Source organism: Abrus precatorius, unplaced genomic scaffold (assembly GCF_003935025.1).
Source record: "Abrus precatorius isolate BTA unplaced genomic scaffold, Abrus_2018 Scaffold11, whole genome shotgun sequence".
Taxonomy (NCBI): Eukaryota; Viridiplantae; Streptophyta; class Magnoliopsida; order Fabales; family Fabaceae; genus Abrus; species Abrus precatorius.
In genome coordinates this window covers 3,365,277-3,379,590 of record NW_020874303.1, presented here as the reverse complement: position 1 = coordinate 3,379,590, position 14,314 = coordinate 3,365,277, and the positions used below count along the sequence as shown (strand labels likewise).

The 14,314-nt window shown below is 26.4% G+C and overlaps 2 protein-coding genes across 2 annotated transcripts; both read left to right on the top strand.

Annotated features, from left to right (window-relative positions):
- Window positions 1-1,707: 1,707 nt before the first annotated feature.
- LOC113854754 (cytochrome P450 71D9-like) lies at window positions 1,708-3,947 on the top strand. The gene is made up of 2 exons (XM_027485951.1): window positions 1,708-2,655; window positions 3,161-3,947. The coding sequence occupies exons 1-2, from the start codon at window positions 1,753-1,755 to the stop codon at window positions 3,779-3,781; spliced, it is 1,524 nt and encodes a 507-aa protein (XP_027341752.1). The 5' UTR covers window positions 1,708-1,752; the 3' UTR covers window positions 3,782-3,947.
- Window positions 3,948-8,477: 4,530 nt separating this feature from the next.
- LOC113854385 (cytochrome P450 71D10-like) lies at window positions 8,478-10,539 on the top strand. The gene is made up of 2 exons (XM_027485341.1): window positions 8,478-9,341; window positions 9,919-10,539. The coding sequence occupies exons 1-2, from the start codon at window positions 8,499-8,501 to the stop codon at window positions 10,537-10,539; spliced, it is 1,464 nt and encodes a 487-aa protein (XP_027341142.1). The 5' UTR covers window positions 8,478-8,498.
- Window positions 10,540-14,314: the final 3,775 nt, after the last annotated feature.

Here is a 14,314-nt window from a genome sequence, read left to right as displayed (position 1 = left end):
AAAGTATATATTAAAAAATAATAATTGATATATAAATTATAAGAAAAAGAAAAAATAAATTGTGAAAGACTTATTTAAAAATAAAAAATTATAAATTTTAAAAGATCAAAATTTTATTTAGAAAAAGTATTATAGTAACTTCTTATTATATATGAAAAATGATATGAATCTTCTCTCATATATTTGAATTAGTACGTCCAGTTTTAATTTTACTCGAATGGTTAAGTAGTCAAAATGATTTTAATAAATTTTTACCTAAGCTGTCGAAGAAAATTTTCGTTTAAAAGAAAAAAAAATAAAAAAAAGTTTAATTTCTATTTTAAAATTGATTTTATATTTTTTAAAATAAAATATAATAAAAATTTCTATTATATTTTCTTTTTAAAATTGTTGGAGAGGATAGTCTTAGAAAGAGATGTTTTGTTCTGACTTCTGAAGTACCAATTGTCCTTTGTCCTTTTCTTCAGGATAGACTGATTAGACTCCAAGTTGACACAAGAATCACCAAATATGCCTTTTTTATTTATTTAATGAATTAATATTATTTTACACATTTTAATGAATTAATAATAAATTTTTATTTATTTAATTTAAAATTTACAAAATCAATTACAAGAATCTCAAAAGATGGACAATTTTTTTTCCACATCGATGTTTTGTTTATTTTTTTGCTAATCCACATCGATGTTTCAATATGTATACCAAGAAATTATTAAACAGTAATTTTTATTAAAAATTATAATATTAAATATTACTAATATATTAAAACGAAATAAAAACAAACTGACGTAAATAATAAATAATAATTGTTATTTGACATTTCTTAATGTGCGTGCCAAAAATATCTCCATCCGCAGTCGATTTCAATTACCAAGAGGTCAAAACAAGCAGGCTGACATTTTAATTAGGTAAGGAGAGAATTTTTTATAGAGAAAAAAGAAGAGAGAATATATTTTTTAATTTTAAATTAAGATAATTATATATTATTTATAATAATAAATATATAATTAATATATTAATTTTTGTTCATTTATTAATTTATATTTTTTATTTTTCTAAATATATTTATTTAAAATAAAATTTTATTCTCTTCTCTCCTCTTCATAAACCCATGTTACCCCTTAAACTTTTTGAAAGACACAAAACACTGCAAATTATTTGCCTTACATCTTGCTCCAATAAATGAACAAATAAAACAACAAAATCACATAACGATGATTCCATTCTGTTTGATCTGATAGTAATCGTTTTCTTGTCAATATATTATCATCTAATTATACGTCAACACATGAACGAGTACGTTTTCCATTGGTTGCAGAATCTGCAACTTAAACAAAGATCACAATTCAAGATGACAATATCATAAAGAAAAAAAAGCCAAAGATAAGAAATTATTACTCATGGACCAATTAGGAAGAAGACAATCTTTAGAACTACAGATTCATCGCCTCTTCAATTCCTACAAAGACATTGGACAAAATACAGCTGTAACATTGCATATCTTTCTCGAATATATAAATTATTTTTTATCCTGTATTTAATTATATGAATGAAAAAAATTAACAGTAATGTAAAAAAGAAAGATATATTTGATCAAATTTTGTTAAATAGAGAGTATAAATGAAATTTGTCTCATTTTTAATAACGTTTTCTTAAAAAATCTTTGCCTCTTTAAATATTAATATTTGGCCATGCATGTCCAGTTAAGTTGAGTAAGCTGATATCTGAGCTAGCTTATTTTCCTTTACAACCATGGATTTGAGTCTCCAAAATCTTCCCTCACCTGCAATCTTAACCTTTCTCTTCTTCTTCATAGTGTTCAGCATAGTTTGGAAAACAAAAGCCCAGCCTTCAAGCTCTAAGTTACCACCAGGACCACCAAAAGTACCTATTATAGGGAACATGCACCAGCTTGGTGCAATGGTTCATCATGGTCTAGCAAAATTATCAAAGCAATATGGGCCTCTAATCCACATAAAACTTGGAGGACTTTCCACAATAGTGGTGTCTTCTCCTGAAATGGCCAAAGAAATAATGAAGACACGTGACATCATTTTTGCAAATAGGCCTCATCTTCTTGCTGCAGATGTTATAACTTATGGTTCTAAGGGCATGACCTTTTCCCCTTATGGAAGTTATTGGAGGCAGATGAGAAAAATTTGCACCTTTGAGCTACTAACTGCAAAGCGTGTTGAATCATTTCAATCAATTAGGCAAGAGGAGGCTTCAAATCTTGTTAAAGAGATATGTTTGAATGAAGGATCATCCATAAATCTCACTAAGTTTATCAATTCAACATCCTATGGTTTAACATCAAGACTTGCCTTAGGAGGCAAGACTGAAGATCAAGAAGCATATATAGCTCTTATGGATGATGTGTCAAAAGTAGTTGCTGGTTTCTCTATAGCTGACCTGTTTCCTTCCATTGGAGTGCTTAAAGTTTTGACACGAATAAAGTCCAAAGCTGAGAAGTTACATCAAGAAGTAGACAGGATCCTAGAGAAAATTCTCAGATGTCACATGGAACCAAGTTCAGAAACCAAGGGAACCAAAGAAAAAGAAGGTGAAGATCTAGTTGATGTCCTACTAAAGCTTCAGAAGCAGAACAACCTTGAGCATCCTCTATCTAACAGTGTTATCAAAGCAATCATGTTGGTTAGTGTTTTGTAATTAGAAATCATTCACATAATTTCCTATAGTTCAAAATAGATATTATAATATTTCCAAGATTAATTTACTATAATTTCCTTGGATGCTGACCACTTTTTTTCCTTAGAAGCTGACCACTTTTTCAAGCAAAACTCATAGCTTAAACTTTTCTATTAACAATTTTATACTACGAGTCTTGTTTGAAAAAGTGCTTAGCATCTAAGTCAGCTTTTCCATGGAAAACTTTTCTTTTCAAATTCAAGAATCATAAACACAATGGATTAAACCTTTCTATGAAACTTTCATCATTTAAATAATGACTTTCATCATCAGTTACTCTTATGCACATTTATTTAAGTTTCATAGAAAGGTTTATAACATTTTGTTATGATTCTTGAATTTGAAAAGAAAAGTTTTCCATGGAAAGTACTTAATAGAAAAAAGCATCCTTTGTCAGGTTATATTTAAAAAACATTGTTTGCAATTATGTTGATGATAGCATTTCTTTCAGGATATCTTCAGTGCTGGAAGTGATACTTCATCTAAAACCATAGAATGGGCAATGTCAGAACTTGTCAAAAACCCAAGTGTGATGGAAAAAGCACAGGCTGAGGTAAGAAGGGTATATAATGAAAAAGGGTATGTAGATGAACAAATTCTTCATGAGCTGAAGTACTTAAGATCAGTTATCAAAGAGACATTGCGTCTACATCCTCCTGTGCCATTGTTACTTCCAAGGGAATGCTATGAAAGATGTGAAATTAATGGGTATGAGATACCTGCCAAGAGCAAGGTAATTGTTAATGCATGGTCAATATGTAGAGATCCTAACTATTGGAATGAAGCTGAGAAGTTTTATCCAGAAAGGTTCCTTGATAGCTCAATTGATTACAAAGGTGCAGATTTTCAGTTTATTCCATTTGGTGCTGGGAGAAGAATGTGTCCTGGCACTACATTTGCCATTGCTAATGTTGAAATCTTACTAGCAAATTTGCTTTTCTATTTTGATTGGAAGATGCCTAATGGTAATAAGCCTGAAGAACTTGACATGAGTGAATCAATTGGTTTATCTGTTAGAAGAAAACATGATTTGTACTTGATTCCTAATATGTATCACTCATCTGCTAATTAAGAGCACTATGAAGGATTTCTTGTTCGATTTTTAAATTTTATAATTATGCATGTAAAAATTATGTTAAGTTGTTTATATTTGTGATGATTTTTAAATTTAAATCATCTGTTCATGTTAGTTACCTATGTGCACAATGTTTGTATGGAAAGAAAATCATTTGCTATTGTTATAGAAGTGTATTCATTTTGTACTTTCTAAAATAATTGAGATTAATTTACATAAAGGGCGGTCACACAAGTCATATAATACATGTTTGAGAAAAGTTCAACTTATTAGTAATAATTATAATAAATATAGCTAACTTTGGTTCATTTTCCCAAAAGTTTTATTATTAATCTCAGCCCTCTTAAAATTTAGATATATATTATGGCTCTAGATCCTAGTACTATTATCTAATAAGATATATTACATTTTGTTTTCATTAATTTAAATATTAATTATTTAAATACTTATATTTTAATTATATATGATATATTGTTTTTATTATATTATAAATAAATAAAATACGCTAATATACATTTAATTATAAAATTACATTGTATAAAATAATTATCCGTACATCCTACAAGTAACATTACTAGTCTTTATATACGTGTGAGTCTCTGTTTTTCTATATGCAACTAAAACATAAAAAATAGAAAAAATTAAAATTATTTATTAAAATTACTTATTTTATATAATTTTTACTCAGTTGCTCTAATAATTGTATTTTACACGATTCTGAAGACATCTTCAATGACAACTATGGTATCTTGTATAAAACGAAGCATTGTTTCAGTTGCTTTAGAAACAGAGATCTAAGGGGTTGTTTGATTTTCTTCTAAAAACAATTTTCTCTTTTTTAAAATGAAATATAATACAAAATTTATAAAAACTATTTTTGAGAAGGAAATCAAACAAGCTTAAAACTTTTTTAATAGATTGAAAATGAAGAAAGAAAAATGTATATTCTTTTATCAAACTTCATTTTTACAATAAATATTTTTAATTTTAATTTAATCTAAATATATACTTATATTCCAGTATTTTTACAGTTCATCGAAGTTAAATTATTAACATTAAAATAGTTATACAATAATATGACAAGATAAACTAAAACAACACTATTAATTTACAGTACTCAGTGACATCATGTGTTCATTTTAAATATCAGTAAATTATTATTTTTTATACTTTATTTTTTAAAACATTAAAATATTATAAAAATTTAGAAAATAAAATGATAAAAAAAACAAAAAAAACTTGCATAACAATGTTAACTATTTTTTTTTATATAATTTTACTTTTTTCCTAAAATTAAAATGTTTATTATGTTTAAATATTTGGATAGCAAAACAAGTTAAGATAAATAAACAATTGAAATGATTTACTGAACAAAGTTAATTTAAAAAAGTTAGATTTTAAAAAGGTATTTATTATGATACATGTAAACTTAAAAAGACATTACATACCCTCCTTAAATTGATGCTGTAATTTTTTTTGATGTGTGAGAAATCAAATAATATTTATATCACTAACATCATTATTTATTAATATACAATTAACAATAATATATGATGATTGTATGTGTGAAAGTATATAGATTACTCTTTTAATTTATAAGACATTATAGAAATTACTTATTTATGGAAACAAAATAAATTTTAAAATATTTTTTGTAAAATTAGAAAATTTTAAAAAATTATGATATTTTTTTCATAAATAAATAAACAGTGAGTTCGCACTCTTTGATCAACGCAACAATGGATTTTTGTATATAAAAGAGTAAGTTTAAATCATTATATTTAGAATGACAATAAAAGAATAGTTTTGCTATTATTAATTTTTAAGTTGATAAAAATATAAAAAATAATAAACTTTTATTAAAAAAGTATTTATCATATTTTATGTAATAAATATTAGTTTTTAATGAAATTTTACAATTTTTTAAATGTGTAAAATTAATCTATTAACATTTTCTAAAATAAATTAGAAATTTAGATTAATATTATAATGTGCCACGTGCAATTATGTAACTATTTAGTTGACTTTACACGTTTACGTTATCCAATTTTTTAGTTGTTATAACTTATCAATAGAAGCAAACCGTTAAATTTAAACGTATATTGCGACTCTAGATCCTAGTACTATTATATAATAAGATATATTACATAATGTTTTCATTAATTTAAAACTTAATTATTTTTAAATATTTATATTTTAATTATAATGATATTATTTTTAATATATTATAAATAAATAAAAACATACTAATATGCATTTAATTATTAAATTATATTGTATGAAACAAATTATCCATACATCGTATGATTTTTTTGTAAATAAAATAATTAAAATTAGATATACGTAAATATTTTGAATTTAAATTTTTTTATAAAAATATATTTTTTAAATTACATAAAATTTAATTATAATTAAATTTGCTGTAGTCATCTTCACAATATAAAAGTTAATTATAATTATTTTTTTAATTTTTAAAATATATTTATATGTAAAAGTTGATTATAATCAACTTTTTTTAATTTTTAAAAAATAAAAATTGATTTTAATAGACTTTTATATAAAACAGAAGTCAATTTTAATATATTTTTATATAAAATAAAAATTTATTATAATAAATTTCAATACATTCTTATACGTTTTAAAAATGATTTATAATTAATTTTTATTATATACACAATTGTTTAAAACTTTTAATTATTATAATGCGGTAGTTTAAAACTTTTAATTATTATATATTTTGAATATTTAATTTTATATATTTCACCTTAATATATTTACATGTGTTGAAAGATAGAATATAAAAATAATATATTAAATTTTTCTTACAAAAGTGATAATATAAATTTATAATATATCTTAATCAAATATTAACATATTATAAAAATATAAATTTTAAAAAATAATAAAAAATAATAAACAACTTGCATAATAATATTAATTATTTTTTTTATAGATTTAATTTTTTTCTTAAATTTAAATTTTTCATTATATTTTAATATATAAAAAATTAGAAAAAATTAAAATAAATAAACAGTGGAAATCACTTTTCTGTTCGTGATTTAATGAAAGAAGTCAATTATAAAAAAAAATTTAAATTTAAAAAATTTCACGATACATGTAAATTTAAAATAGTATTATAGCTTAGAAGAATATTGTATATCATTTTTTAAGTGATTTTTAATTATTTTAATATCTTTAAAATATTTATATATTTTTAAATAAATTACTAACTTTATTATTTATTAATTTAAAATTAATGATAATAAAATATTCTCTTAATTCACGAAGTATCATAGAAATTATATTTTTTAATAATTTATGGAAATAAAATGAAAATTTAAAATATTTTTTTGTAAAATTAAAAAAATTTAAAAAGATATGGTATTTATTTTTATAAATGAATAAATAAATAGTGAGTTCACACTCTACGGTCACTACATCAACTTTTAAGATTAATATTTAGAATGACAATAAAAAATATAATTTTGTTATCATTAATTTTTAAGTTGATAAACATCTAAAATACAGCATTTTTTTATGAAAAAATTATTTATTATTTATTATATTTTTATGTAATAATTATTTAAAGTATGCTTAATTTTTATTTTAAAAATAGTTTTCTGTTTTTAAAAATATAATATAATATAATTTTATATTATAATTTTTTAAAAATATATAAAAATATTTTTAAAATAAAAATCAAACATGCTGTTAGGTTTTTCATAAAATTTTATAATTTTTTAAATACTTAAAATTAATCTTAAAAATTGTTAAGATTTTCCAAAATAAATAAAAAATTCATATGAATATCATAATTTGCCACGTGCAATTATGTAATTATTGAGTTGACTTTACACATTTAAGCTATCCAATTTTTTAATCATTATAACTTATCAATAGAAGTAAGGCATTAATATTGGCAAATGTATGTTTGTATAATGGTGTAATGGTTGGGTGCACTGCAAAAGTCAATCAAATAATTTTGAAATTTTTGTGGTGCACATTTAAATTATTCATTTAGTCTTCATTATGCTGTCATATCTATCACATTCCGTTGGATGATAGCCTCATTTAAGTTAAAAAATGAGTGTATCTTTGAACAATAATAGGATTTGAATTTCCACTTTCTCCAAGCCATGGACAGATTAACCCCCCAATGTCAAACACAAGGTAGACATGTTGTAGGTAAATATGATACACTATTTCAGTAATTAACTATATTTATAATAAATTTTCATTATTATTATTATATGTTCAGATAAAATGGGAAAATAAAAATTAAATAAAAATAATTGATGAATTTCAATTATAATATTCAAAATTTTACTTATAATAAAAAACTTTTTATCATAAACAATATTATATTAATAATTTTATCAATCATATTAATTCTTTTTGTTTAGTCCCAAATTTTAATCTTTAGCAAGCACAATATTGGTGCAAGTTTTCATTTTCATTTTCATTTTATGATTACATTTTGACCACACACCATCGGCAATCATAGAATTAGCAACAAGCAAAACATGGTAACTTTTTGTTCTCACATAGATTACAACAAATGCATTTTCTTTCCCATACTTTAAGCCTCAACTTTTTATTATAAATACATTCATGAAAGCCTTATAGATAACTAACCCAAGTTCGTTTTTCCACAGCAAGTATGGGATTGGAACTTGGTGTTACCACATCTTCAATCCTTGGTTTCCTCTTATTCATGGTGATCAAAATAGTTTGGAGATCAAAAAGTGTTAACAAAGCAAACTCCAAATTGCCACCAGGACCAAGAAAACTACCTCTCATAGGGAACATGCACCAGATTGGAAAATTGCCACATCAATCCCTAGCAAAATTGGCACAACAATATGGTCCTCTTATGCATGTGCAACTTGGTGAGCTTTCAAACATAGTGGTATCTTCTCCTGAAATGGCCAAAGAAGTGATGAAAACACATGACATCAACTTTGCAAATAGGCCTCTTCTTCTTGCAGCAGACGTAATCACATATGGGTCTAAGGGGATGACTTTTTCTCCGCATGGAACCTATTGGAGACAAATGAGAAAGATTTGCACTGTGGAGCTATTAACAACAAAACGTGTTGAGTCCTTTAGATCAGTTAGGGAAGAAGAATTGTCAAATTTGGTCAAAGATATAATTTTGAGTGAAGGGTCACTCATCAATTTCAGTGAGAAGGTTGATTCATTGACATATGGATTGACATCAAGAACTGCTTTTGGTGCAAAATCCAATGGTAAAAAAATGTATAGAGAACTATTGAAGGACGTGTCAAATGTGGCTGGAGGGTTCTCTGTTGCTGATCTGTTTCCTTCTATTGAAGTTCTTCAAGTTGTTACAGGATTTAGGCATAAACTTGAGAAGCTGCATCATGAAATGGACAAGATACTAGAGAACATTGTAAGAAGTCATAGGGACAATATTTTGAAAACAACGGCAAGTGAAGAAGCTGGGGAAGATCTAGTTGATGTTCTTTTAAAGCTTCAGAAGCATAGTGATCTTGAACATCCCTTGACAGATATCATTATCAAAGCAACAATTTTGGTTAGTATGTTACTTTTAGAGTCTGATTAATTATCAATATTAGTAAATCAAATAAAATATGTTCAAGATGATTTTTTTAAAATTTTTGTTTCAATATTATAATTGCTCCGAGCAGGCAAACGGGATTCCTATTGCTGGTCTTGAAGTAGAGTTTTTTGCATTGTTTTCTAAGAATCCATTTTGGTTAGAATTTAGAAACTTTTGGACAGTTGCTAAAATTGTTTCTATTACTCATCATAGGTTGCTGCACTTTTTTAGGAAACCATTAAATCGGTTCTTCAAATATTATGATATTATTATATCAGTTCGTCAAATATTTCTACAGTAGATTACTCCAAAGATCAATCACCTTCATTTCTATGAATATAAGAAAATGGCTACATATAAGGACGGAATTGAAAATTGTTTTATAACAAGATCTTAATTATTTTTTGAAATAATATATTTCAAAATTTAATTAAAATACACTGACAATGTGTCATCTAATATGAATAAATATATCTGTAACTTATACAAAAATTGATTTAAAATTTTATCAATAGATAGAGTATTTTGATTGCTACATGATCTCTTTCAGGACATCTTTAGTGCTGGAACTGACACCACATTTACAACCATAGAGTGGGCAATGTCAGAATTGATGAAAAACCCACTTGTGATGGAAAAAGCACAAGCTGAGGTAAGAAGGGTATATAATGAAAAAGGGTACGTGGATGAACAAAGTCTTCATGAGCTGAAATACTTAAGATCAGTTATCAAAGAAACATTGCGTCTACATCCTCCTGTTCCATTGTTACTTCCAAGGGAATGCCATGAAAGATGTGAAATTAAAGGGTATGAGATACCTGCCAAGAGCAGGGTCATTGTTAATGCGTGGTTAATATGTAGAGATCCTAACTACTGGATTGATGCTGAGAAGTTTTATCCAGAAAGGTTTATTGATAGCTCAGTTGATTATAAAGGGGTGGATCTTCAGTTTATACCCTTTGGTGCTGGAAGAAGGATGTGTCCAGGCATTGCATTTGGTATTGCGAACATTCAAATATCACTTGCAAATTTGCTTTTCCATTTTGACTGGAAGATGCCTGATGGAAAAAAGCCTGAAGAACTTGACATGTCTGAATCATTTGGCTTGAGTGTAAAAAGAAAACATGATTTGTGGTTGGTTCCTATCACTTATCACTCAGATGCCATTTAAGGGTACTCACAGCAAAAGAATAAATACATGTAAACAGTTGTTATCGTGTGCTTGAAAATGTATAATAAAATAATAATATTTAACATTATCAATGTATTATATTTTATACTTTTAATAAAATTTATGGTATGTAAATTTTTATTGTGTGTTTTAAATTTATATTGAAAAAAATTAATTATAAAATGAAAGACTTGCTAACTATGACTTCTTTAATCAAGAAAGAAAATATATTGACATCTTATTAGTTAGTTATATTACTAGATTTTATTTGTTCAATTCACCAAATACTCACTAGGTTGATAATTAATAATTAATTTTTTTATTAGGCACAATATTGTACAAAATAATAAATTATATTAATAAATTTTTATCAAAACTATAGTATTTAAACACTAAATTATATCAATTTTTGTAATTTTAAACAAAAAATTATAATAAAGTGTTATCATGCTGTTTTTACACTTGATATTTAAGTGAAATTTCAAAAAAGTACATAATAATGATGAAAAAAAAAGCACAATTTTATATTTTTAATAAAATATTTATTTTAATTTTTTTAATCAGTATTTTTAAGAAATTTGTTAGATTTTGTAATTTTATATAATCTCTAAGATAAATTTGTTATTATTCAGTTTTTCAAACAAATTTGGATTTTCTAAATTTATGATAAAAGAAGTTGCGGATTTTGAGTAAATTTAAATGATTGATTTGGAATTTAATGAACAAAATTTTATTATTTTTAAAAAAAAGAGAGAATCATGTCTGTTGTGGTGAAATCTTGTCCATTAAATTTAAAATCAATGATGCAAATTAACTCGAACTCAAACACTTGAACTTTTTCCACTGCAAAATCTCATAAACCAGATCCTTTTCAAACACAATAGTTCAGTCAGTCACATTCTTTCCTTTTTGTCTCGTAACTGTAAACTACGTTCGCTTTGTACAAAGTGACAGTGCCACTTCTTCTGTCATTCCCACGTACAAAGTTTGCAACTTTGGAACACACTTATGGCTCCCCAACCCGAATCCAAAACCGGGTTGGGTCAATTGTTCGGGTTGGTTGACCGGAGCCAGCTTAACCGCATGAGTATCTCCGAGTTGGTTTCCGAGTTGCGAGACTCGTTCCTGAGTAGCGATTTCGACCGAGTCGAAGAGGCCCTGGTGGCTAGGGAAGCGAGGCTGAAGGCAGAGATTGAAGAGAAGGAGAGGGAAATTGGGTGCCTGAAAGAGAGAATCGATTTTGAGAAGTTGGAAAGGATCAGTGTTGAGTTGGAGCTGCAGAAGGTGACGCAAGATAGGTGTGAGGATAAGGTGGTAAAGAATGGTAATGGGTTTGGTTTGAATGGTAAGGTTGAGAAGGCTCAAGTGGGGTTTCAAAGGTGCAATCTTGAGGGTGGTGGTGAAGTGGAAAGTGAAAAGGTTGAGGTTTTGGAAGAAAAGAGGGAGAACCAGAGAGAGTTTTGTGGTGAGAGAAAGAAAGTGATTGGAATTAGTGGTTATGGCTCTGCACCTCTTAGACTGAGAAGGAATGAAGATGCTGATGGTGCTTCAGGTATGGAGATTGAAAGTGTTTATTTGCTGGCTTTGCTGTATGGATATGCATTGTTATTAGTTGCTTATTCTAGAATTGACACTTAACAAAACTCAAAAAATAAAAAAATAAAAAAATGAATTGGGTTTGTAATGTGATGAATATAATTGGTTTTTATTTCTGAATTCTGTTAAGCTCACTCTTAAACTTGAGTTGAAGCATCTATTAAAAAAATTTATGACAAAAGTAAATATTTATTATATCAAAGTTATAAGTTATAAAGTATAATAAATATTTTTATGTTAATTAAGTTTTACTGTTATAAAACCTTTTATTTTTTTAACACTAAACTCTCAAATGGTTTCCTTAAAATAAGAAGTTTTTCAATTTGTCTTCCGAGAGAAGGAATATTAAAATTAATTCGTTGAATGTGTGGTATTTCATTTATTTTAGTCTTTTTTTTAGAATTTCTTAATTAATTATCACAAAATGGTGATGTGGCATGTTAATAGCAATGTGACACATTAATGTGTATATAATTTTGTCAATTAAGGATGTTACATCATAAGGTAACTAGGAGAAATACTTCGTTTTTGTGCATATTTTTATTAGTCTTATATGAACGACAAAAATAAAATATTTTTTAATATTTTATGTTGTAGCATTCTTAATCAACAATGTTAAAAATATATTAGCGTTTCATATTCAACTTAACGTGCTACATGACTATTTTTTTAAAAGAAATAATTAACAAATTCTAACAAAATGATTAAAATAAATAGCATACCACACGTTTAGCGAATAATTTTAATAAAAGAATGCTAGCAATATATTCTTTAATATATTCTTAATTGTTAGTTAAAGTTTATTGAAAATTATACCAGAAAAAAAAAATTATGAGTGGGAAAAAGTGAGATTTATATTATTTTTTAGTTTTCAATAAATTTTAGTTAGTGTATTGGATGTGTTATTAGTGTTATTCGTTTTAATATTTTTTTTTGAAATGAACCTAATTGAAAGATTTTTTTTATCTTTTAGGGACTAATTTGAGGTTTTAATTTTACTTTCTAGCTATCTAGGAGAGTGTTTTTTGTGATTTATTGAGGCAATGTTTAGGGCATGATTGTAATTAGTTGAGTTCAGTGAGAATATGGAATGTGTGGTGATTAATTTTGTCAATATGCTGCACGGAACTTTCTTTAGGAGGAGGGTTTGATGAACTATGAAGCATGGATGCAGTCCCCAAACAGAACACGGTACTGCAACACAGCTTATGTTTAAGATATAAGAAACTAGGATTTCACACACACACATACACGTGCAGTTCTGTATATGAATAAGCCTCACAAACGAATATTAAAAGACATTATTTTACAATATAACCACTTGGCTCTTTACAAAAATTCCAAAACTAAGATGAAATTATATTTTTCATAAAAATGCATGTTCACCTTCTCAAACCAACATGCTAAGTTTCATACTTTTTCTATGATAACAAGCCTTATAAAAAATAAGAGGCATTATTTTTTAAATTTTATATTATATTTCAAGCTAACTTTTCTAAAAGTTAAAATAATGAATATTTTTCAATAATACTAATATGTGTTCATTCATATTGAAGTGTTGGTCCAAGTTTGAGCTCTACAGAGGTGTGAGCTTAAGTGTTAGAGTTAACTAAAAACATTTTTTTAATTAGACATTTATGAGGAGTGTCCCATGCATATTGAACAAGTGTCTAACAGGTGTTGGTGCTGATAATGTGTCTGACACTTCAAAAGAGAGGTGTATGCGCTTCATAGTTTGTGATGAATATTGTGGTATTAAACTTATGTTAGTCTGCATATTTAAGAACAGTCACCTGTGTAAATAAAAGCTTGCACCTGTGTGGTAAAAGGGCTTGTTATTGAGCTTTCCTTTTATATTTACTTGAATGTGAAACTGGCTTTGCGTTTTTGATAGGAACTGAGATTTATATTGAAATAACAGAACAAAACACAGGGAAGACCTTGGAATTACAAGAACAAACAACAATACAAAAAACAGAATGCGAAATAGCCTCAGTATCCTTCCAATAACCACCCAGATAAAAATCCCCCCCTTCTCAATTGTGCGACCCCCATATATTCCCTCTCACTCCACACAATCTCTCCTTTCCTCCCCTTGCCACGTCCGCTCGTGTGTTAGATTGTTAGCATCTTGCCTAACTGTTTTCTGAATTGACTTCCCTATTCTGCCCCTCTTTCT